At 68.8% G+C, this 21715-nt stretch overlaps 2 protein-coding genes across 3 annotated transcripts in view; one reads left to right on the forward strand and one right to left on the reverse strand.

The window, feature by feature from the left end:
• HTRA3 (HtrA serine peptidase 3) overlaps window positions 1-21715 on the reverse strand; it is a 118625-nt gene that overhangs the window by 76146 nt on the left and 20764 nt on the right. The window contains exons 8-9 of one of the 2 annotated variants that reach the window (XM_070067993.1): window positions 21033-21128; window positions 20098-20273 (exon numbers count right to left, since the gene is read on the reverse strand). In XM_070067993.1, coding sequence (XP_069924094.1) covers window positions 20108-20273; window positions 21033-21128 — 262 coding nt within the window. In that variant the 3' untranslated portion in view covers window positions 20098-20107. Of the gene's footprint in view, window positions 1-19395; window positions 20274-21032; window positions 21129-21715 lie in introns of those variants that run through there. The other variant, XM_070067990.1, reaches the window with a different exon arrangement.
• On the forward strand, window positions 418-11523 carry LOC138848687 (collagen alpha-1(I) chain-like). Its single transcript, XM_070069494.1, has 5 exons — window positions 418-515; window positions 4443-4555; window positions 4985-5813; window positions 5897-7248; window positions 10325-11523. Exons 1-4 carry the CDS (start codon window positions 418-420, stop codon window positions 6201-6203), a joined length of 1347 nt encoding a protein of 448 aa, XP_069925595.1. The 3' UTR covers window positions 6204-7248; window positions 10325-11523.

Here is a 21715-nt window from a genome sequence, read left to right on the forward strand (position 1 = left end):
GCGCCTGCGGGCCGTCCTGTGGAGTACGTCGGCACACGGGCAGGCGTCGGGCTCAGCTGCTGCCTGCGGCCCAGGTCGGGGTGCCTGGGTCCCAGTCCCACCTCCACTTCCAGTCCTGCTTCCTGCAGATGCACACCCTGGGAGGCAGAAGACGGCCCAAGTGCTTGGGTCCCCCTGCCCACAGGGGAGACCCGGATGGAGCTCCAGGCTCCTGGCTCTGGCCTGGCCCAGCCCTGGCTGACGTAGCCATGTGGGCAGTGAACCAGCAGATGGAAGACTGCCTTTCAAATAAGTAAATTAATGAATTAAAAACCAGAACCTCAGCTGTCGCTGGCTCAGTGCCGGGCTGAGCACAGGCCCTGCCGGCTGAGTCTAAGACAGGGGTGCACAGTGGCCTCTCACCCCGTCCCCCCGGGCATGCGGCTGCCTCAGCTCTGTTGCCTGCACGAGCCGGAGGCTGAGGCCAACCTGGGGCAGCAGGGGCGGAGGCATGGCCCCGGCTGGGGCATCGGAGGGTGGGTCCCTGGGGGGCCCTGACCCACCCAGCTCTCCCCTTTGCTGCTACGTCCCCAGGCAGAGGGCACCAGCCCCAGCTAGGGGGGGATGCCCAGAGCAGGGTGTGGTGAGGCCCCAGCTGGGGGGGTGCCCAGAGCAGGGTGCAGGGAGGCCTGAGGTGGGGGTGCCCAGAGCAGGGTGCAGGGAGGCCTGAGGTGGGGGTGCCCAGAGCAGGGTGCAGGGAGGCCTGAGGTGGGGGTGCCCAGAGCAGGGTGTGGTGAGGCCCCATATTGGGGGGAAGCCCAGAGCAGGGTGCAGTGAGGCCTGAGCCCAGCGAGCCGGTGCTGCTCGGGGCAGGAGGCCCAGGCAGGTGCTCCCGGGCCCTCGGCGTGCCATGGAGCCATCCTGGGCTCCGGGGACCAGCTCCGTGAGTCCTCACTTCGCTCTTTCACCCGACGGCGGGCGCGCGCTCTGTCTCCCCGGGCCAGGCTGGGGACCCGCACGCGGTACCTCCCGGGTGCGAGCCCACCTGCTCCCGAGCGCGCGGCTCCACACAGAGCCTGGGGCCAGGCTCCGCTCTCTTCAGGGGCTGAGCACGTGGCGTCAGCCCTGGGGGCTCTGTGTAGCCTCGGGTTTGTTTTTCTTTTTAAAGATTTACTTATGTATTTGAAAGGCAGAGTTAGAGAGGTCTTCCATCTGCTGGTTCATTCCCCAGGTGGCTGAAATGGCCGGAGCTGGGCCAATCCAAAGCCGGGAGCCTGGAGCCTGGAGCTTCTTCCGGGTCTCCCACGTGGGTGCAGAGGCCCAAGCACTTGGACCATCATCCACTGCTTTCCCAGGCCACAGCAGGGAGCTGGATCGGAAGTGGAGCAGCTGGGGCTCGAACCGGTGCCCACATGGGATGCCGGCACCCCAGGCTGGACCTTTACCTGCTGCACCACAGCGCTGGCCCCTCCGGCTTGCGTTTGGTCACACTGCGTGGCCACTTGGCTGTGGCTGAAGCTCCCGTCTGGGCCTCTCCTGGGGCCTGGGTCTGTGTGAGAGGCCCTAGTGTCCATGTCTTCCAGGGATGCTCCACTGTGTGGCCCCTTTCAAGGCCCGGCTGACCTCCATTTTTAAGATTTACTTATTTATTTGAAAGGCAGAGTTGCAGAGAAGCGGGGCGGTGGGGGGTGGGGGGGGGGCAGTGTCTTCCATCCACAGGTTCACTCCCCAAATGGCCACAATGGCTGGAGCTGGGCCGATCAGGAGCCAGGAGCCAGGAGCTTCTTCCGGGTCTCCCACGTGGGTTCAGGGGCCCAAGGACTTGGCCATCTTCCACTGCTTTCCCAGGCCACAGCAGAGAGCTGGATAGGAAATGGAGCATCCAGGACTCGAACCAGCGGCCAAATGGGAAGCCGGCCCTGCAGGTGGCAGCTTCACCTGCTATGCCACAGCGCCGGCCCCCAGCCTCCACTCTGCCCGCTGCCCAGGGGAGGCAGCTCCGGGTCCGAGGTGGTCAGCGGGAGCATGCGCAGTGCAGCGCCTCTGTTGGCGCCCTTGCTGCCGGCACGCGCCTGCTGGTGAGGCTGGAGGCTGGCTCAGCCCCAGCCGCTGGCCCTGACCTCGGCGTGCAGTTTGCTCCACCCTGTTGTGGGTTCACGCTGGAGTTCCCGCGTGGTGCTGAGCCATCCGCCCCTCGAGAGAAAACACACGTCTCGTCTTACAGGGGCCGAGCCCCGCGGGTAGGAAAACAAAGCCGGAGCCGCTGCCCGGCGCCGCCCCTCGCGTTTGTCCCGGGGTGTGCGTCCAGCTGGCAGAGGTTCCTGGCCACGCTGCACATTTTTGTCCCTGCTCCAGAGCCAGGCTTGTGAAAACAGCGTCGGGTTGGGAAGGTCTGGCTCCCCCACCCCGCATCCAGAAACCCCTGGGCCTTTGCCACAGCCGCTGGGGGGCGCTCGGCGGGTCCAGGCCCCAGCCCAGCACGGCCACCTGCTCTGAGTGTGGGCGGCCTTCCAGGGCTGGGAGAGCCAGTTCACACCACACACGTGTGAGCCTCTACTACGGTGCCAGGCACACGCCAGGGCCTGGGGCCAAACTGGGTGCTGGGGGCTGGGCCCAGGGCTCTGCCCGTCTTTCCAGCCCCGTGGCCACTTCTGACACACACATGGTCCTGGGACCACTGCCAGTTCCCTGGCCTGCGTTCCCGGAAGAGCTCTGGCCGTCAGCAGCAGAGGCCGACCCCTGGCACTTCAGGAAGGCCGGAGGGAGAAGGACACCCCCGCCCCCCACGGTGTGCTTCCTGCCCTCGTCCCTCTGGGGCCAGGCCTGGCTCTGCTCCCAGCCCCTCGCCCTTGCTCCTCCGGGTGGCCCCAGGATGGGCTCCAGGTGGCTGCAGGGGCCCCTCCTGCCACACGCCCCACGCGGGGCTGGGGCTGCTGCCCACCTGTGCATCCAGCCGCTGGGGCACTGCCCCCTGGGTCCCCCCACGGCCCCCCACCTGCAGCTTCTCTCTGGGTGAGGGCATGGTACGGACCAGAACTCCAAGATTTCCTCATTTCAAAGGCAAAGTGGCACACATCTCCCGTCTGCTGGTTCACTCCCCAAATGACCGCGACAGCCAGGGCTGGGCCAGGCTGAAGCCGGGAGCCAGGAGCTGTACTCGGATCTCCCACATGGGTGGCGGGAACCGTGCACTTGGGCCAGCGTCTGCTGCTTCCCAGGCGCATCGGTGGGGAGCTGGGTGGGAAGCGGAGCAGCCGGCACTCAAACTGGCGCTCCGGTGTGGGATGCCGGCGGTGCCAGCAGTGGCTTCGCCCGCTGTGCCACCACACCAGCCCCAGCTGAAACCCTTGTTTCCCACCTGACGTCACCATCAGGGGCCCCATCACGCCCCTTGCCCAGCCGCGACCCATCTGATTGATTTGGCAGGAGCCTCCATCGTCCGCACAGCACTTGGGTTTGTGGTCAATCTTCCCACGGGTCTGGAAACTCACTGAGGCAGGGGCCAGGTCTCGACCATGCGTGTCCAACTCCCCACAAAGGAGGAAGCACTTGGCAAGCATGGAGGAGCCGGGTGCGTGGAGGTAGGGGAGAGGTGGGTGAGTGCATGCATGTGGGGGAGGGGGGAGGTGGGTGAGTACATGGATGTGGGGGAGGGGAGAGGTGGGTGAGTACATGGATGTGGGGGAGGGAGAGGGGAGAGGTGGGTGAGTGCATGCATGTGGGGGAGGGGAGAGGTGGGTGAGTGCATGGATGTGGGGGAGGGGAGAGGTGGGTGAGTGCATGGATGTGGGGGAGGGGAGAGGTGGGTGAGTGCATGCATGTGGGGGAGGGCGGAGGTGGGTGAGTGCATGCATGTGGGGGAGGGGGAGGGGGGTGGGTGCATGGATGTGGGGGAGGGGAGAGGTGGGTGAGTGCATGGATGGATGGGCAGGTGATGAACTGGAGGGAGGGGATGCCCAGGGTAGGTGGGTGGGAGGGTGGATGGGTGAATGATGGTTGGGTGCATGGGTACATGGATGGGTGGGTGGGTGCGTGGGTGGAAGGAATGATTGGGCAGTGTGTACTCTTTTTGCAGAGTGGACAGTGAAAGAGAGACAGAGAGAAAGGTCTTCCTTTTTCCTTTCGTTCACCCCCCAAATACCGCTCTGAAGCCAGGAGCCAGGTGCTTCTCCTGGTCTCCCATGGGGTGCAGGGCCCAAGCACTTGGGCCATCCTCCACTGCCTTCCTGGGCCACAGCAGAGAGCTGGCCTGGAAGAGGAGCAACTGGGACAGAACTGGCGCCCTGACCGGGACTAGAACCGGGGGTGCTGGTGCCGCAGGCGGAGGATTAGCCTAGCGGAGGATTAGCCTAGTGAGCCGCGGCGCCGGCAGTGTGTACTGTTGCAGCAGGGAAGAGGACCAGTTTGGCCGCACTGCCCCCGCCTGGACGTGAGGCCTCATCTCTGCTCCCCCCTCCCTGTAGGAGACCGAGCTCCGTGTCCGCCTGGGCCGCAGCCCTCAGGCCTGTGTGCATCCTCACTGCAGGAAGCGCTGCCTCCCCCTTCACCTCCAGGACCCTGGAGGCCGGCAGGGCAGGTGGGGCTTCCGGCCCCCAGCAGCAGGGGGCAGACCGCTGAGGAGCAGCACTGGATGTGCCACAGGGGGGTCGCCAGCCAGAGGGAAACCTGTCTCATCTCCCCCTCCCAGGCGGAAGGGCGCACACAGGACCCGGCATTGCCAGCTCCCTCTGCCCTTGTCGCTCACCCAAGGAGGCTGCCTCCCTGCTCAGCTGGGGCGGCCGGGACCCCTGGGGATGCAGGCAGACTGAGGGCCGAGGGGGAAGCCACACTCGCAGAAAAGGTGGGAAAAGGCCTTGGGTCTCCTTGGCACACACGGCTGCGCAAGCCTTGGCCGGGCTGGGAGGCAGCGCAGCAGGTGACGCCACTGCCTGCGACGGCTGCTACCCCTAACCCTGACCCTGACCCTGACCCTGACCCCAGAGCTAACCCTAACCCTAGCCCTAAGCCGCCCACAGCAAGGGTGGGGTGGGGGAGGCGGAGGCGGGCTCTGGCCGCACCTCTGCAGGGCCCGCCCTGCTGCTCCCTGTCTGCAGTGATGGTGGTGATGATGATGATGGCAGTAACAGCTGTGTGGATGACGGCCCGCCCACGCCTGCCTGGCCAGCGCTCCTGCCCCGGGCAGCCAAGACAGCACTTCTCAGGAAGCTGTGGCCTGGCCCGGCCCAGGGGACAGCGAGAGCGCTTCGTGGGGCGGCGGGGGCGGCGGGGGCGGCGGGCGTCACACACGGCGGGGCCGGGTCTTGTCCCAGGCCGGGTGCGGGAGCTCCTCTCAACAGAGGCCGGCCCGGCCTGCGTTCCACGCCCCACCCCCCAAGCAACCCTGAACTCAGTGATGAGCTCCGAAGGGCAAGAAGGGGCTGGGGGCCAACCGTGCCCACCCCCAGCCCTCTCCCTCCCCTCCCGGCCCCGCCCACAACCAGCCACAGATCCAACACAAACCCACAGCACCTGCTCCACTCCAGGCTCGGCAAGGTGCGCGGTGCCTGGCTGCCCACTGCCCCCTGGGTGTGTGGGGGCAGAGGGACAGGCCAGGAGGGGCACGCAGCGCTCTTGTCCCTGCCGTGGTCGCCGAGGCTCGGGGACGCGGGCTGCCGTGGCTGTGCCTCAGTAGGGCTGGCTGGCCAGCCGGCTGCCTCCTTCGGTGGGTGTGTGGCCTGCGGCCCTTCCCCGGCCCACCCGGCCCAGAGGGGCGGCTTCCCACGGAGATCCGGGAAGAGTGGGGGACCACCCTCTGAGCTCACAGCCATCCAGCGCGCCACGCCCTCGTGTGGGAGGTGAGCAGGGGCCTGCAGGGCTGGTCACGCGGGAGCCAGGCCCACGGGGTATGCGTCGTGGCTGCCCACTGCTCTCTCTGCAGGAGCGGAGTCGGCAAAGCAGCAGCCGTCCGTGGGGCCTGCGTCTCCTCTCTGCGACCCCCCGGCCTTAGCAGGGAGAGAGCTCGGGCATGTGAGGTGGCTCACGGCGGCTCGCGAGGGGCGCCCCACCCCCGGCGGTCAGCAGTGCACACACCTGCCACTCAGGACGGCCCCCGCCTTCCCGGGGGGACCCCAAGCAGGACTCAGCCAGGGAGGGGGCCAGGGCTCGGGGGTCCCAAGCTGGGCAGTGGGGCGGCAGTGCAGGTGACCCGCGCCTCACCTTGCCCAGGCCTGAGCGTGCTGTGGTGAGCAGGCGGGTGCCCTGGGAGACGGACACCGCTCGGGCCAGGGTGGGGGCGCTCCTCTGGGGATGGGCATTAGGACGGGCTGTTTTTAAGAAAAGTCGTCTATTCATTGGACAGACAGATGGACAGAGAGCGCTCCCGTCTGCTGGTTCCCTCCCCAGACGCCTGCAGCCAGGCTGGGCTAGGCTGGAGCACGGGTCCCCCCTGTGGGAGGCAGGGACCCCACCCCACTGCCTCCCAGGTTGTGCAGGGGTGGGGAGCTGGGGTCTGGACGGGGAGCGGGGGGGGGGCACAGCGCCTCACCTGCAGCTCCCGGCGAAACCCCCCCCGGGGGCTCACTGAGAGCTGGCTAAGCAGGGCTGACCGTTGGCTCTCCCCAGCCGGCCAGCATGGTGCTTCCGCCTCCCTCCCCACGCCAGCTACCCAGGACTCCACGGCTCCCGCTCTGCCCAGCCCTGGGCAGCAGCCAGCCTCCGTCTCCCCGCAATGTGGCCGGGGGCCTGGCCCACGCCCCTGCACCTCAGCCGCCCGCGTAGAATCCTCCAGACTCCACCGCTGTCTTCTGTGCACCTGCGCCCTTGCACACGGGCGCGGGCCTTTGCATGTCCTCCCACTACACCCGGGGGGCTCCCATCCCGGGCCCCCGCCACGCCCCCCTCCGCCTGTCTCCTCGGCGCTTCTAGCACCTGCTGCTGGGCCTGGCGAACACCAGTGGGATTGCACAAGCCCTGGCTGGCTCAGGCCGCGGGACGCAGGCCGCCAATTCTAAAGCTGTTTCTTTGTAGGAACTTTCCACGGCGGCAGAAGCAGCTGCTTCCCCAGTCACAGCTGCTCACCGAGTCGCCACAGAGACGTGGCCCCGGGCGGAGGGTCACACAGATCCCGGCCGCGCAGCGGGGGCCTGCCCCGTCCCACGCCCCGGCCCCGGCCGCTCCGGGGACGGCCAGTGTTAGAGGCTGAGCCAGGCGAAGAGTCCACCCCCAGGCCCTCCGGCCGTGGCCCTGTCTGGAGACATTCACTTAATCCAATCCGTGTCCTGAGAACAGGAGGTTAGGACACAGGCAGGCACGGCAGGGGGGCATGTGGGGACACAGGGAGGGGCCGGGGCCTCAGGAGGAGGCAGCCCGGCCAGGCCCTCACTCTCAGGCTCCCAGCCCCTGCCCCTGCCCCTGCCATCCGGTGCCAGCCCTGGCTCTGTCAGATGGACACCCGGCGCCTCCTCCTCCTAGGCTGTAAGGGCCATGAGCTGCCCCCAGGGGTCCGGAGTGGGGGCTTCTGGGACAGGGCTCAGAGCAGCAGACTTGCTGGCCAGCCGCTGCAGCCCCCTGAAGCCAGGACCCTGGCACCCCATCCGGGTCTCGCGATTGGCTGCCAGGCCTCGGAGGGGGAGGGGGCAGCGGCAGCGAGACATGGCACAGAGGGAAGGCTTGGAGAAGGCCCCTCCCCACTGGCCAGCTGCTGCCCCTGTCCTCGGGGCCCCCTGTGGGGGGGGGCGGGGTTGGAACACAGCGTCAATGAAGGGGCGTGGGGGGTCTCTGGGGAGCAGGCCCTCCAGGCTGCCCACCCCAAAGCCCCCACCTGCGAGTGCCCGCCGGCTGCCGACACGGGCTGGTGGGCAGTGGGCGTCCCCCTGGGCGAGAGCCCCTTAGAGGCGGCCCCGGCCCTGCTCTGGGAGGGGGCAGCTCGGCCAGGTTCTGTGTGCTTCTCTCGAGGGTTTCAGGGGTGGTACTGTCTGTGCCCGGACCCCCGACCCCAGAAGCCCCGTGGGGCCGAGGGGGAGGGGCCCCAGTTCCGGGGGGCCAGGTGCCTGCCTTGGTCTCACATGTCCTCCTTCTTGGGCGTCCTGCCTCAGTTTCCCCAGCCGAGGGAGTGGGTGCTCACAGCTCAGCTGGGCGTCCCCGTGGGGCCATTTCTCAGCATCGTTTCCCTTCTAAAATCAGAAAATCAAGGCGCATCACACAGAAGGGAGACATCAAGGCCGCACCCGGACCCTCTCCTGACAGGAACACCTGGCCCCAGCACTCACAGGCTGTCAGGGGCGGGGCGACCCCCGGCGCCACATGCACCCCGCGCTCATCCTGCGCCCTCGAGAGCTCGCCCAGCCACGGCCCTGCTGCCACGGCACAGGCAGCGGCTGTGTGTCCTGGCGCTCTGGCCGTGACCAGTGACCTGGGCGTGACCTCCCCCACGGCTCCTTCCCGGCCATCGCACGGCAGGATTCCTGGACGGCTGCCCCCGTGTGTCCTGTGTGTGCCTGCCTGTGGCTGAGCGCGCCGCACGCTGCTCCTGGTTGGAGAAGCCGAGAGCAGAACTCCCCCCCAGCCCCCAGCCCCCAGCGGGCACTGCTCTACCCAGACGCTTCCTCCTAACCCGTGGTCCCCGGGTCATGTCTGCACTTCCCGCCGCTGGGCCTCCCGCCGTCCCTGGGCCACCCAGGCTGGCAGAGGAGCTGCAGCAGGGTGGACACAGCGCTCACCAGGGAGGCGGCAGCAGTCAGGGCCCAGAGGACGGCCGCTTCCCCGCCCCCGGCAGGTGCCACCCCGGGAGGCCACCTCCGTGGGGCCTGGCCGGACACCCAGGGCACCCTCGGCCCCGTGGGAACCTGCTGGGGTCAAGGCTCCAGGGGCCACACCCTCCACTGTGCCCTAGTCCAGCACTCAGGCCCCCGTGCCGGCTGCAGCCTCCAGCCAGGGGAGTGCCCAGCTCCCGGCACGGCCTCTGGCCAGTGCTGCGGGCTTCACGCTGGAGCAGGTGGACGCGCTGTGGACCGGAACCCAGGGCCTCTCTCGGGCCAAGCTCTGTGGCTTCCCCTGGGTCCCCTCTCCTCCCTGCCCAGCACCAGACCGTCCCCTCGCCCCCTGCACCCCACCCCCGCCGGGCCCTCCCCTCGCCCTGGACAGCCGCTGAGACCTCTCCTCTGGCCCCGGGCTCCTGGGAGCTTCTCAGGGACCCTCGATGGTGCCCTGGAGCTGGAGAGGAGGGGGAGGGGCCTTCGTGGCCAGTCGGAGGCAGAAAACACGCTCCAGGCCACCGATGCAAACAGAGCCGCGTCACCTGGGCAGGGTTCCAGTGAGGGCCTCAGGCCAAGCTCACGGCAGGCGCTCTATGGGGGTGGGGGTGGCAGGTGCTCCACAGGGGAGGAGGTGTGGGTGCTCCGTGGGGGTGGGGGTGGTGGGTGCTCCATGGGGGTGGGGGCGGCGGGTGCTCTGTGGGGGGTGGTTGTGGTAGGTGCTCCGTGGGGGTGGGGGCGGCAGGTGCTCCATGGGGGTGGGGGTGGCGAGTGCTCCATGGGAGTGGGGGTGGCGGGTGCTCTGTGGGGAGTGGGGGTGGCGGGTGCTCTGTGGGGGGTGGTTGTGGTAGGTGCTCCGTGGGGGTGGGGGTGGCGGGTGCTCTGTGGGGGGTAGGGGTGGCGGGTGCTCCGTGGGGGTGGGGGTGGCGGGTGCTCTGTGGGGGGTGGTTGTGGTAGGTGCTCCATGGGGGTGGGGGTGGCGGGTGCTCTGTGGGGAGTGGGGGTGGCGGGTGCTCCGTGGGGGTGGGGGCGGCAGGTGCTCCTTGGGGGTGGGGGTGGCGGGTGCTCTGTGGGGGGTGGGGGTGGCAGGTGCTCTGTGGGGGTGGGGGTGGGGGTGGCGAGTGCTCCATGGGGAGTGGCATAGCCACCGCTGCTGCCGCTGCTGCCGCCGCCATGTGCAGGGACCACAGCGAGCTGGGGGCTCAGAAGGGACCGGCAAGCACATCAGACAGACCCCACTGCCGGCAGAGTCTCAGGGCGGCAGGCAGCCCGGGGCAGCTGCGGGCTCAGTCCTGGCAGGTCTCCAGCCCAGGGGCTCAGCCGGGCTGGGAGAGAGCGTGGGAGACGCGGGGGGAGGGGCTGGGCCCGAGGGCCCTCTGCCCACCGGAAGTGACCTCATCCTGGGGAGGGGAGCAGGGGCTTGGTGCCGGCCCAAGGCTGCGGCTGAGCGGCCAGAGCTGTCATCGCCGCGGTCGGGCTCTGCCTCCAGCCCAGCCCCTGCGTGGGACGGCTGCGGCCGGCCCTGGGGGCGCGGGCGGTGGGGGCAGCCTGGGCTGGTCAGTGGGACTGAGGCCCCGGCTTGCTCGGGCCTCACAGCTGCTTTCCTTAACACGCAGAGCGGAGCCAAACCAAGACAGCAGCCAGGCCCCGCCGGCCGCGCCAGTACCACCAACGGCTCCTGGGGAGCCGGCCCGGCCCGCGTTCCCGTGAGAAGGCAGCCGCAGTGTCCTCCAGCCTCCCACGGGCCCCTGCTGAGCGCCGGAAGGCTGTTCCCTCCCCCCTCCCCCCTGCCTCTGCCCTCGCAGCGTCTCCTCGCAGGGGCCGTCCCCGGCACGGCTTCCCACCGTCTCCAGCTGGGGGCTGTGTCTGGGACCAGGGACATGTGTCCCGGTGCTCATGGCCAGGCCGTGGCTCTGTGGCCTCCGAGTGCCCCTTATACCTGCTGGTGAGGCCTCCGTGGTACCTCCTGGGCACAGCGAGGAATCAGCAGACCCGCCCCCTCCCGCCTCTGCAGTCCAGGTCCCCGCTAGTCTGTGTCACCGCACTGCATGCATGGCCTGGTCTCCACATGGGACAGCACTGGCTCACCTCCTCCAGGCAGCCCTCAGCATCCCGTCTCCCGCCTCCATCTGGCCTCTCTCTGACGTCTGCACATGGTGTCAGCAAGAGCTCAGAGCAGAGGTCAGTGTGTGTGCGTGTGTGCGTGCATGCCTGAGCACGTGGGCACACGTGTACACATGTGTGTGCACGTGTGATGCTCGAACACGTGAGTACATGTGTGTGCATGTATGCATGTGCGTGTGTACATGCATGTGCGTGCGCGCGTGTGTGTGCACACGCACTCCATGGGCGCGCCAGAGCCGTCCCCACAGCCTGCTGCAAAGCCCAGCCCCGCCCGCCCCAGGCAGCTGCTCCTGTTTTCAGAAAACAACAACCCTCGGGTGTTTACATCTGTGTCCCAGAGAACGGCCTCACGTCCCCAGCTTCCTCCCAGTCTGCCGACTTCTCCTTAAGAGGGGCCCTCGGGGGCCAGGCTGCCGTCGGCGGTGCCGGCGTCCTACAAGGGTGCCGGTTCCAGTCCCGGCTGCTCTGCTTCCCACCCAGCTCTCTGCTGTGGCCTGGGAAAGCAGCAGCAGATGGCCCAAGTCCTTGGGCCCCTGCACCCACGTGGGAGACCTGGAAGAAGCTCCTGGCTCCCGGCTTTGTCTTGGTCCAGCCCTGACTGTTGTGGCCATTTGGGGAGTAAATCAGTGGATAAAAAACATCTCTCCTCCTTTCACTCCACCTTTCCAATGAATAAAAAATTAAAAAGAAAAGAAAATGGGACAAGTGGCTTTTCTCACTTGCACCCTGGCCCACCCCACACCTCGGGGTCGCAGCCACGCCCTCTTCCCTGAGGGTAGCGTTGCCTGGCTGACCCATGCCCTGCGCTGGCCCTGGGCATCCATGGCCCTGTCTGGCTGCACCTGCACTGCTGGCTTCCCGTGAGGCCCCGGGCCTGCCAGCGTCTGGCCTCAGGCAGGGACAGCCCCGATTCTGGGTGACCACACTGTGATGGGGTGCGGGGGACACGCAGCGGGGAGCAAGCTCTGGGGCCAGGCCTGCTGGGGGCTCGGGAGGGCGAGCCGGCCCCTCTCTGAGACCTGCGGGTGGAGTACGCCGTGCCCGGCAAGGCGCTGGGCATCTCCAGGGGCGGGGGGCGGCTCTCGCCCTCCAGGGGGCTGCATCAGCCCCGGCCCCACGGCGGCTCCTCGCATCGCAGCTACTCCTGCCACCAGTGGTCAGGCTGCTTGCCTTGGGACAGGCCCTGAGCCCCAGCGGAGGGCAGTGCCCTGGCCCCCACCCCAGAACCGGGCATTCTGGGATTTGGGCGGGAGCGGCGGGGCCAGGACTCAGCCTGGAATCCTGGATGTGGAGCCGGCCCTAGTCCTGGGGCTCTGGTGGGGGCCCGGGAGGGGCTGGCGGGCAGGTGGCGGGGGGCCAGGGCTCACTGAGGGCCGCCCGCACTGCTCCGACTGCCCCTTCCCCTGGGTCCCCTCGGGCGTGGGCTGCCCCTCCCTGTGGCCCAGGGGTCTGTGGGTCTGACTCCACCAGGCCCTCACACGCCCCTCCGTCCTCTACATGGGTACCCCCGCCTCGGCTGCCTCTGCAGGGTGCGGCTGGGTGGGTGCGCGCCCTAGCATGTGCAGGTCAGAAGCCGATGTCAGGCGCCTGCGCAGTGGCTCCCCCCCACCCGGCCGAGGTTCCCGAGGCCAGCGCCCCTCCCAGCCCCAGGGACTCCTGGTCACCACAGGGGACAGCCCTGGGCTCTGGGGATCCAGCATCTGGGTGGACCCGTGGGCAGGGCAGGCCCCGCCTCCCTGGGCCAGGGCGGGGTCTTCGGAGGGCGCCCTCCTTGGGGCTGTTGTGGGAGCCACCAGACAGGGCTCAGTGTCCCGCTGACACGGACACAGCGTTCTCACTCCTGCCTCTGACGTCAGAGGCTCCCAGACTGAGTGGACGCAGCGCCAGCTGGCGACTGCGGGGCTGGACACAGCTGCCCAGGGCTCCGCCCACTGCAGCTGGGAGAGCGCGAGTGTGAGCGCAGGGACTGTGAGGGTGCGGCTGTGTCGGGCGGGGTGTGGGGGCCCACGGACGCGGGCGCGTGGGTCTCACTGCGTGTGTGCGTACATGTGTGTGCATGTGTGTGTGAGTGTGCACATGTGTGTGCGCACTATAAGGGTGTGCAAGTATGCGTGTGCATGCATGTGTGTATGAGTGTGTGCGTGTGTGTGTGAGTGTGTGCGTGTGCACCCACATGCTCGTCACAGCCATTGACCAGCTCCCCTACCCCTCCCACGCGGGGAGCTGGGCGGTCACAGGCCCCGGCCCTGCCCCCCTCACCCTCCCCTCACGCGCTCCAGGGGTCCCCCGTGTGCAAGCAGGAACGGCTGAGGCGCCCACAGGGAGACTGAGGCCCGGGGTCCCCGGCTCTGCCCCGCCTTCGTCTCCCCTGGAGGCTTTGGGGTGTTGCTGTCTGTGGGTCTCGGCCAGCCTGGCACCCAGGCCCTCCCGTGGGGCAGGGCCCGAGCACGGCTGTGTGCCGGTGCCCACACGCACGGGGACGGCCATGTGTCCCTGTCCTCACAGGGGGCCGTCACCTGTCACCAGCAGACCTCTGCTGACCTGCCCACCGCTGCGGCCGTCTGCCCGGGACCTGTCTGGGCCTCCGCCTGTCTGTCCGTCTCGGAGGCTGATGCCCTCTGTCTCCCTGCCCTCATCTTTCCATGGCACCCTGGATCCCGGCCCACACCCCCCTCAGGGCCCAGGAGGCTCTCTCCTGCTGCCCAGGTGGGGACAGTGGCCCCAGGGGAGAGGGGCCGGGCTCAGTCCCTCGGCGCCCCCACCCTCCCTGGCGGAGCTGCGCCTGTGTGCAGAGCACCCCCAGGGGCTGCTTGGCCCCCGGCTCCTGCCCCCCACCCCACACGGTGCCCTCCCCGTGTGGCGCCAGCCCCGGGCCCGGCACAGACACTACCTCATCCTCCTGGGCCTGCCAGACTCAGCTATGGCCAGCCCGGCTCAGGCAGGGCGGGGAGAGAGCAGAGGCTGCCAGGTGAGCCCTGACCAGCCTGGGGGACAGCAGGTGGGTGGGTGCGTGCCGGGGTAGGGGCGGGCACTCGTGTGCAGCACCTGCCTTGAAGGCCTAGACCCCTTTGTGTGGCGCCGTGAGCCGGGGGCTCCTGCACCCATTTGACGGAGGAGAAAACTGAGACCTCGTTCAGTGCCTCCCAGCTCTGGGCAGGGCAGCCAGGACCCAGGCCATGGCCGTCGGCTCACCCGCCAGCACCCTGGCCCTCCAGCCACAGAATACCCAGGACCTCCTAAGTCCTACCCTAGCCCCTCGGGCAGTGCCAGGCCTGAGACAGTCAAGGGGGCCTCTAGCCTCGGGCACCCCTCCTCTGGCAGGCCTGAGCCCAGGGCTGGGACTGAGGGGGAGGGGAAGCACCCAGGTGCCACACCACAGAGGTGCCAGGCTCAGAGCGGGGAGCAGGGGCCTCCTGGGTGCTGTGCCTGGCCTGGGCCTGGCGTGGAGCCGGGGCATGGCCACCAGGACCCACCTGGAGCATGGCCATGCCCGGACTCTGGCCACTTCCCTCCTAACGTCCTGCGTGGGGCACGTGGAGCCCGCTCTGGCTCCGAGGCGGAAGGGCTGACGGCCCCGGAGGTTCCTGGTCGTGTTGCTCTTAGCTCAGGATACTGCGTTTCTGTCCGGTTTCAGAGTAGCGAGTTCTTACCCCACGTCGTGGCGTGGAACAGCAGGACCTGGACGCGGGAGCCGGCCGCCCGCGTCCCACCCCATCCGGCCACAGCAAGGGTGGGCTCCACAGTGGTCGCGCCTCTCTGCACCTGGGTCTCCTCCTCCGTCCGCTCAGGGCGAGGTCAGTTAAAGGCACAGCACACGGCACCTGGCAGGTCCCCTAGTGTTTGCCTCGCGCCGTCCCCAAGAGTTTAGGAGACAGGAGGCGGTGAGCGGGAGGTGGCTCTGAAATGCCCCCCGGGACGTCTGCCCAGGGCTGCGGCTCCTGCTTTCTGTGGGTCCTCTCCCCCAAGCCCCGGTCTGGTGGCGGCCATCGCGCCCTCCTGGTCGCCGGGGACACTAACAGGTGCTCGGTCACAGGTGTCCGTTCCCACGGCTCTGCACACGGCCCTTGGCCATGCAGCGGTGCAGTGACAGGGGACAGACGGGAAGCTCCTCCGCATCTCTCTGCACTCAGGACGCTGGGCAGCAGTCAGAGACAGCTTGGAGACGGGTCCCCCGGCAGGACCAGGGCTGCCAGGTTCTCCGTGCGGCAGATGCTGTGGCACAGCGGGTGAAGCCGCCACCTGCAGCGCCAGTGTCCCATGTGTGGGTTCGAGTCCTGGCTGCTCCACTTCTGATCCAGCTCTCTGCTGTGGCCTGGGAAAGCAGTGGAAGATGGCCAAGTCCTGGGCCCCTGCACCCACGTGAGAGACCCGGAAGAAGCTCCTGGCTCCTGGCTTCGGATCAGCTCAGCTCTGGCCATTGCAGCCATCTGGGGAGTGACCCAGCAAATGGGAGACCTCTCTCTCTCCCTCTCCCTCTCCCTCTTTCTCCCTCTCCCTCTTTCTCCCTCTTTCTCTCTCTAACTGTGACTGCAAATCAATCAATCAATCTTAACAAACGATGCAGAAGCAGGAAACCGCCTGGGAGGTGGGAGCAGAGCTGGATGACGCAGGCCCAGTGAAGACAGGTCAGGTCCTCCCCGACCCAGCGCCACCCCGGCCAAGCTGCCCTCAGGTCAGCGCAGAGATGGCCAAGCCAAGCCAGGACGGCGGCGTCCGGCCCACGCCGAGCGTCCAGCTGTGGCTCTGCGTTCTCCGCAGGGGACGTGTGCGCCCGCTGACCTCAGAGAGCAGCCCCTGGCCGGGGGGAAGCGGATGCAGCAGGCTCAGCCGCCAGCTCCCGTCTGGTCGCCCGGACAGGCCCAGGCGTGTCTCCACGTGGGGTCTGCGGGGGCACCGTCGGGGCTGGGCCTCTGTGTTTGACATGTGCGGAGCAGGCAAGGCCTGAGAGGCCCCCACGTTCCACGGCCTCGGGGGGCCTCAGGGGGCCTCGGGGGGCTCCTCCCGCAGAGGCCTGCGTTTCCAGGGGCCTGGAGGATCAACCACACAGCGGTTATGTCCAGACGGCGGCTGCAGCTCCCCACGGTCAAGTCCCCGGGGACGCTTCGGGCCTCGGCCTTCACGTCCCTGCTCAGCCTTGCAGACCTGGCTCCAGTGCCGCAGCCTCCAGGAAGTCTTCTCGGATTTCCTTAGCCCACAGAATCCGCTCTTTCCTAGAGCACTTGACCTGCCCCACCCTGGGTCCCGCACACTTCCCTCCTTGCAGGGGCCCTGGGGAAGGAGGGGGTGGGGCTGAGACCGGGCTTCAGGCTTGGGAAGGAAGGAGCTGGTGACACGCCTGCCCCACCCCCGAAGACCAGGTGAGGGCTGAGCCACACCTCAGGCCCAGTACCAGTGCCCCAGAGCCCCCCTCGGAGTGACCCCAGGTGCCCAGAGCTGAGCACCCTGGTCGGGCACGCCTGAGAGGCCCGTGTGGCCAGGCTGCCTCCCTGGCAGAGCCCGGCTGGCGCCGGGGCCCGAGGGCGCCCAGGTAGCAGTGGGAGGATGACAATGGCGCATTTTCCAGAACCCACAGAAGACGCCAGTCAGATGAGGAAGGCAAACTGAGGGCAGAGGAGGAGGAATGAGAGGCGCTCCACGGCCCCGAGGCCACGGGCAGCATCGTGGGATGCAGCGCCAGGAGCGCCAGGCACCCACGCGGTGCTGCCGGCCGCCGCCGGGACCCCCGGGCCGGAGGTGAGCACGAGGCGGCCCGGCGGGGGTAGCCGCTTCCCGAGTCTCAGGAAGGGTCCCGGGCACAGACTCGCCAGGATTCGGGGTTCAGGAGCCCCCTCCTCCTGCTGTCCCGGGCACAGACTCGCCAGGATTCGGGGTTCAGGGCCCCCTCCTCCTGCTGTCCCGGGCACAGACTCGCCAGGATTCGGGGTTCAGGGCCCCCTCCTCCTGCTGTCCCAGGAACGGACTCGCCAGGATTCGGGGTTCAGGGGCACCCTCCTGCTGTCCCAGGCACAGACTCCCAGGATTCGGGGTTCAGGGGTCCCATCCTCCTGCTGTCCCCGAAACGTGGCCCCAGCTCACGGCTTCATCTACACAGCGCACGCACAGCAGGGACGGAGGATGGGCTGTACAGGCGCGGGCGTGGTGGGGGGACGCGAGGAGGCCACTGGGGCATCCTGCAGGCGCCCGCTCCGGCCACTCTCTCAGCCTGAGACGGTGGACAGGAGCCCTTAGGGCCAGGGTGGGGACAGTGACATGGCAGAGACAGGATGTGGCGTGAGCAGAGACTGTGGCTGATGGGGGTGGAGACCCCTGTGTCCTGGGCGTCCCTGCACAGCCCTGCAAGGTCCGGGGGGGCTGGGGGGTGCCAGGGTGTGCAGGGGTTATGCTCAGCCGTCTCTGTCCCAGGGGACGTCAGCTGGACAGTTGGGGAGGCTGCTCTGTGTGTCAGGGGGCAGGGGGCCCTGCCCAGGGCTCAGAGGGCCAGCAGCCCTGAGGAAGGTGGGACACCCCTCCTCCCTCCCCCCACACCTGGGAAGGCAGCAGAAGACGGACCAAGTGCCCGGGCCCCTGCACCCACCTGGGAGACCCGGAAGAAGCTCCTGGCTCCTGGCTTCAGCCTGGCCCAGCCCTGAACTGTTGTGGCCATCTGGGGAGTGGACCAGCGGACGGAAGACCCCTCTTTCTCCCCCTGCCCTCTCTCCCCTTTCTCTCTTTGTAATTCTGCCTTTCAAATACATCTTTAAACACACACACACACACGCACACACACACACACACACACACACACGGCTCTCTCTTAGGGTCCAGGAGGCCCAGGGTCTGAAGTCAGCGCCCGGGCTAAGGCCCAGGCGCTGGGCAGCCGGTGGCCGGGCTCAGCCGGCCATTTCCTTGGCTTCTGGGCTCTGGAGTCGCCCGCCTGCTGTCGTCTCCACCCGGCTCGGCCCGATCTGCTTCCACCATCATGCCCCCTCCCCCCCCCGCCTCCTGCATGCCTCCCAGGGGGACGTTTGTGACAACCCAAGGCCCAAGGGACAGTTAGGGCTCCACCATTCCCCCGCTTGAGCAGGGTCCCTTCTGCGGGGGGGTGGGGGTGGGGGGAAGGTCGAAGGCAGGAAGCTCGGGGCTGGGGTGGGGGAGGGGTGACTGGCCGCCGCCCCGGGCCGTTCTCAGAGGCCAGGAAGGCAGGCAGCTCCCCTCTGCCTCCCACCCCTACTGTGGCTCTGAGCTCTTCCAAAATTCCCCTCTGCTCAGTGCGCCCGGCCCCGCCGACCCTGGCTGCTGCTGCGCTCCGGCGGGGGAGGGGACGCGTGTTCCTCGCTGCTGCTGTGTCAGGGCCCCTCCCCGGTCACCGGGAGGCCAGCCACAGTGACCCAGGGCCCGTCCTCAGCGTGCATCTCTGTCTCTGGGCCCGGCCTGCGGTGCATGGAGGCCCCGTGGCTGGGAGCACACAGGGCGGGCGGCGAGCCGAGCACTGGTGCGCTGGGGCCCAGGGTTACACAATGGCTCCAGCTGCAGCCGGCCAGCCCCGCACAAGCTGTGTTTCCCCAGCACAGCTGGGCTGGGAGGGGCCAGAGCTGGGGAGGGGGCTGGGACAGGGGCCTGGAGGCCACAGGCCCACCTCCATGTCGCAGGGCAGCCAGGAAACGGCTAAGCTGAGACCCCAGCCCAGGCCTGGACCCCTGGGCTCAGAGAGCACAGATCCCGCCTCCCCATTTCACAGATGGGCAGCCTGAGGCCAGAGCCGGGAGGGGAAGCGACAGCTCGGGGTGACCCGGAGCCAGCCCCCGAGTCAGGCTCCCCCGAGCTCCCGCGTTCCGCTCACCTCCCTTCAGGTGACCCCCAAAAGGTCCATTTTCCAGGGCAAGCTGGGCTCCGGGAGGGAGGAGGCTGATTCCGCCTCCTGATCGGTCGCCCCGCGGACATCTGGGGCCCCCACGGGGTCTTGGTGCTGCAGGGGAGGCCCCCGGCGCCGGTACAAATCGAACTTGACCGAGACGGGAGGAGGCACGCACCACCTGGCTTGTGGGTGAGCGAGCGTCCGGGAGCCCGCGGTCCCTCCTGGGGCCGACGTGGGCTGGGGGGAAGGGAAGGTGGTCTGACAGAGGGGCTGGGCCTGCCCACCCCGGGGCAGGCGACACGCAGGGCAGGCCGAGCCTCCCGCCCCGGTCTGGAAGCTGCCGGAGTGAGCCATGACCGCTGAGACTGGGGAGGCTCCAGGAGCCGGGGCGCTGGCTTCCCGGTGCCCCCGCCCTCGGCTCTGACGCCCCCACTGCGGTCCCCTAAGCTCCTGGCTCTCGGAGAGCCAGCAGGGTCACAGCCATCAGCTGCCCCCTCCCTGACCCCAGCACCGACGGGCTCCTCGCTCAGCCAGGGTCACTCTGGGGGAGCAAAGCTGCCGTGGGGCGGACACAGCACAGACACTGGGCCCGGTCTCCACGGGCAGGGGCCGGGCCATGCAGGGGTCAGGGTGGCGTGCGCCCGGGGACCCAGCTGGACGCCGCTGCCCACGCCTCGGCGTCGGTGCTGGACGTGCGACCCCGGGAAAGATGGCGGCGGGCGCTGGGAGCCGAGTGCTCGTAAACTTTAATTTCCGTACAGTAGAGAAACACAGTGCAGGCCACACGGGAGCGGATTCACACGAGGCCCCTCGATGCACGGTGTGCCCCAGCCGGACGCGAGAGGCGCCGGTCCCGGGGCCCAGAGCCGCCGCGGGAGGTGCAGCCGGCTCAGTCCTGTCCCCAGCAGGTCCCAGCTCCCTCTGCCCGCCCCACGGTCACCAGGGAGGACAGGCCTGCGTGTCAGACGCCCCCTCCTCCCTGCTGGCTGCCCGCAGCCTGGGGGCCGGGGGAGCCCCTTGTGGCCGGGACAGCGCGGCTCAGCAGCAGGGCGTGGCCTCTCCGGGGCTGGCTCTTCCAGGGGTCAGAGGCCACTCGCTCTCCAGGACGCCAGGCGGCAGGGCGGGCAGCCCCTGTCACAGCGCGGGGTGGGGGGCGGCTGGGGGGGGTGTGAGGGGAGGAGGCGGCTTGGGAGCCGGGGCCTGAGGCAGGTGAGGGTGAGGCTGAGTGAGGGGCGGGGCAGGTGAGCCCCTCTGCAGGGGCTGGGGCCAGGTGCACCTGCAGGAAGGGCGGGGCTGGAGCAGCACCCTGCACGCAGGTGAGCCTAGGAGCACCTGTACGGGGGACATCTGGCCCCTGGGCCCGACGCTCCCCAAGGCTGCGATGCGGGGCCGGGCCGTGGGCGCCGGGGCGGTCCTCGGTCTCGGCGGGCGGGCGGGCGGCTCACACCACCACCTCGGGCGCTATGCTGAAGAGCAGGTCCTCATTGCCCCGCCGCACCTCCAGCAGCAGCGGGGACTCGGTGAGCACGGCCTCCTGCAGCTCGCTCGAGTCCGACAGCGGCCGCCCGTTCACCTTCACGATGACGTCGCCATCCTGGATGCCGCCCCTGCCGGCCGACCAGGACCACGGGGTCACCGCCGAGCCCCGCCCAGCCTCCCGCGGCGCCCCCCCACCCCCAGAAGTAGCCCCTGCAGCCTCAGTCTTCCCGTCTGTGAAGTGGGGTGAGGGCAGGGGTCTGCACAGCCCAGGCAGCGTGAGAGGGAGTGGGCCCCCCCCCCCCCCGCCGGCTCCAGGCCCTGCACGGTAACCGCTGGCCCTGAGTTCAGCAGCGCGCGGCAGCCACCAGGAAACGGGGCTGAGTTTGGGGTCGTCTCGGCCTCCACCGCGGGCTGCTGTGCAGGCTGCTTCCCAGAAGGCCGTGCGGCACCAGCTTCCAGCATGACCCCTTCCGTGGCAGGAACAGGGGCCCCGCCTGCGGGAAGGCCCACGCGGGCCAAGCCGCTGCCCCTCTCCACCTCCGCCCTGCCCTGGCCCGGTGGCTCCACCTGCAGCTCCCAGACCGGTTTCCAACCACAGACGTGAGCCGCACACGCTCAGCACAGCTCGGCGTCGACAGCGGCCAGCAGTGGAGGGTCTGCCCCAGCAGGGTCTGGGCAAAGGACCTTCCTCTCCTTAGCTCTCAGCCACACCTCCCGGGAGGGTCGGGGGAGGCAGCCCCGTCCTCGGCCCCCCGCCCCTCCCCGCCCCAGGTCGGGGGAGGCAGCCCCGTCCTCGGCCCCCGCCCCTCCCCGCCCCAGGTCGGGGGAGGCAGCCCCGTCCTCGGCCCCCCACTCCCGGCCCCCCGCCCCTCCCCGGCAGAGCCCACCTCTGAGACGGGGAGTTGGGGACGACCTCCTGCACGTAGATCCCGCTGCTGACGGTCGGGAAGTCGGGGTTGCTGGCCTTCAGCTCCTCCACCAGGCTGAGGACGCAGAGTGGCTGCTGAGGCCCCGGCCCCACTCCGGGCACCAGGCTGCCCTCCCTCCTGCCACCCCCCCCCCCCGCCAGGGCCACCGCGTGTCCCCAGGAGAAGCTGGGGGCGATGGCAGAGGGGAGGACGCACGTGGGAAGGAGGAAGGGTGGACGGACGGCAGGCAGGAAAGACAGCTGAATAGCTGGGGAGGAGGGATGGACGGTGGACGGGGCCGTCATGGCGGGACACAGCAGACTGGACAGATGGGCGGATGATGGACAGGTGGGTGGGTGCGTGCATGGATGGATGGATGGACGGATGCATGGACAGATGGACAGATGGCTGGGTGGATGGGTGGATGCATGGACAGATGGACGGATGGCTGGGTGGATGGATGGACGGATGCATGGACAGATGGACGGATGGCTGGGTGGATGGATGGACGGATGCATGGACAGATGGATGGATGGCTGGGTGGATGGATGGACGGATGCATGGACAGATGGACGGATGGCTGGGTGGATGGATGGACGGATGCATGGACAGATGGATGGATGGCTGGGTGGGTGGGTGGGTAGCTGATGGATGGATGGATG

The sequence above is a fragment of the Oryctolagus cuniculus genome, chromosome 2, assembly GCF_964237555.1.
Source record: "Oryctolagus cuniculus chromosome 2, mOryCun1.1, whole genome shotgun sequence".
Classification (NCBI taxonomy): Eukaryota; Metazoa; Chordata; class Mammalia; order Lagomorpha; family Leporidae; genus Oryctolagus; species Oryctolagus cuniculus.

Coding starts and splice junctions, on each gene's coding strand:
- LOC138848687 (XM_070069494.1), top strand. CDS start 418: ATGCGGCTGCCTCAGCTCTGTTGCCTGCACGAGCCGGAGGCTGAGGCC. Junction 4,556..4,984: donor CCTGGAGGCCGGCAGGGCAG/GTGGGGCTTCCG, acceptor CCTAGCCCTAAG/CCGCCCACAGCAAGGGTGGG. Junction 5,814..5,896: donor GCCACGCCCTCGTGTGGGAG/GTGAGCAGGGGC, acceptor CTCTCTCTGCAG/GAGCGGAGTCGGCAAAGCAG.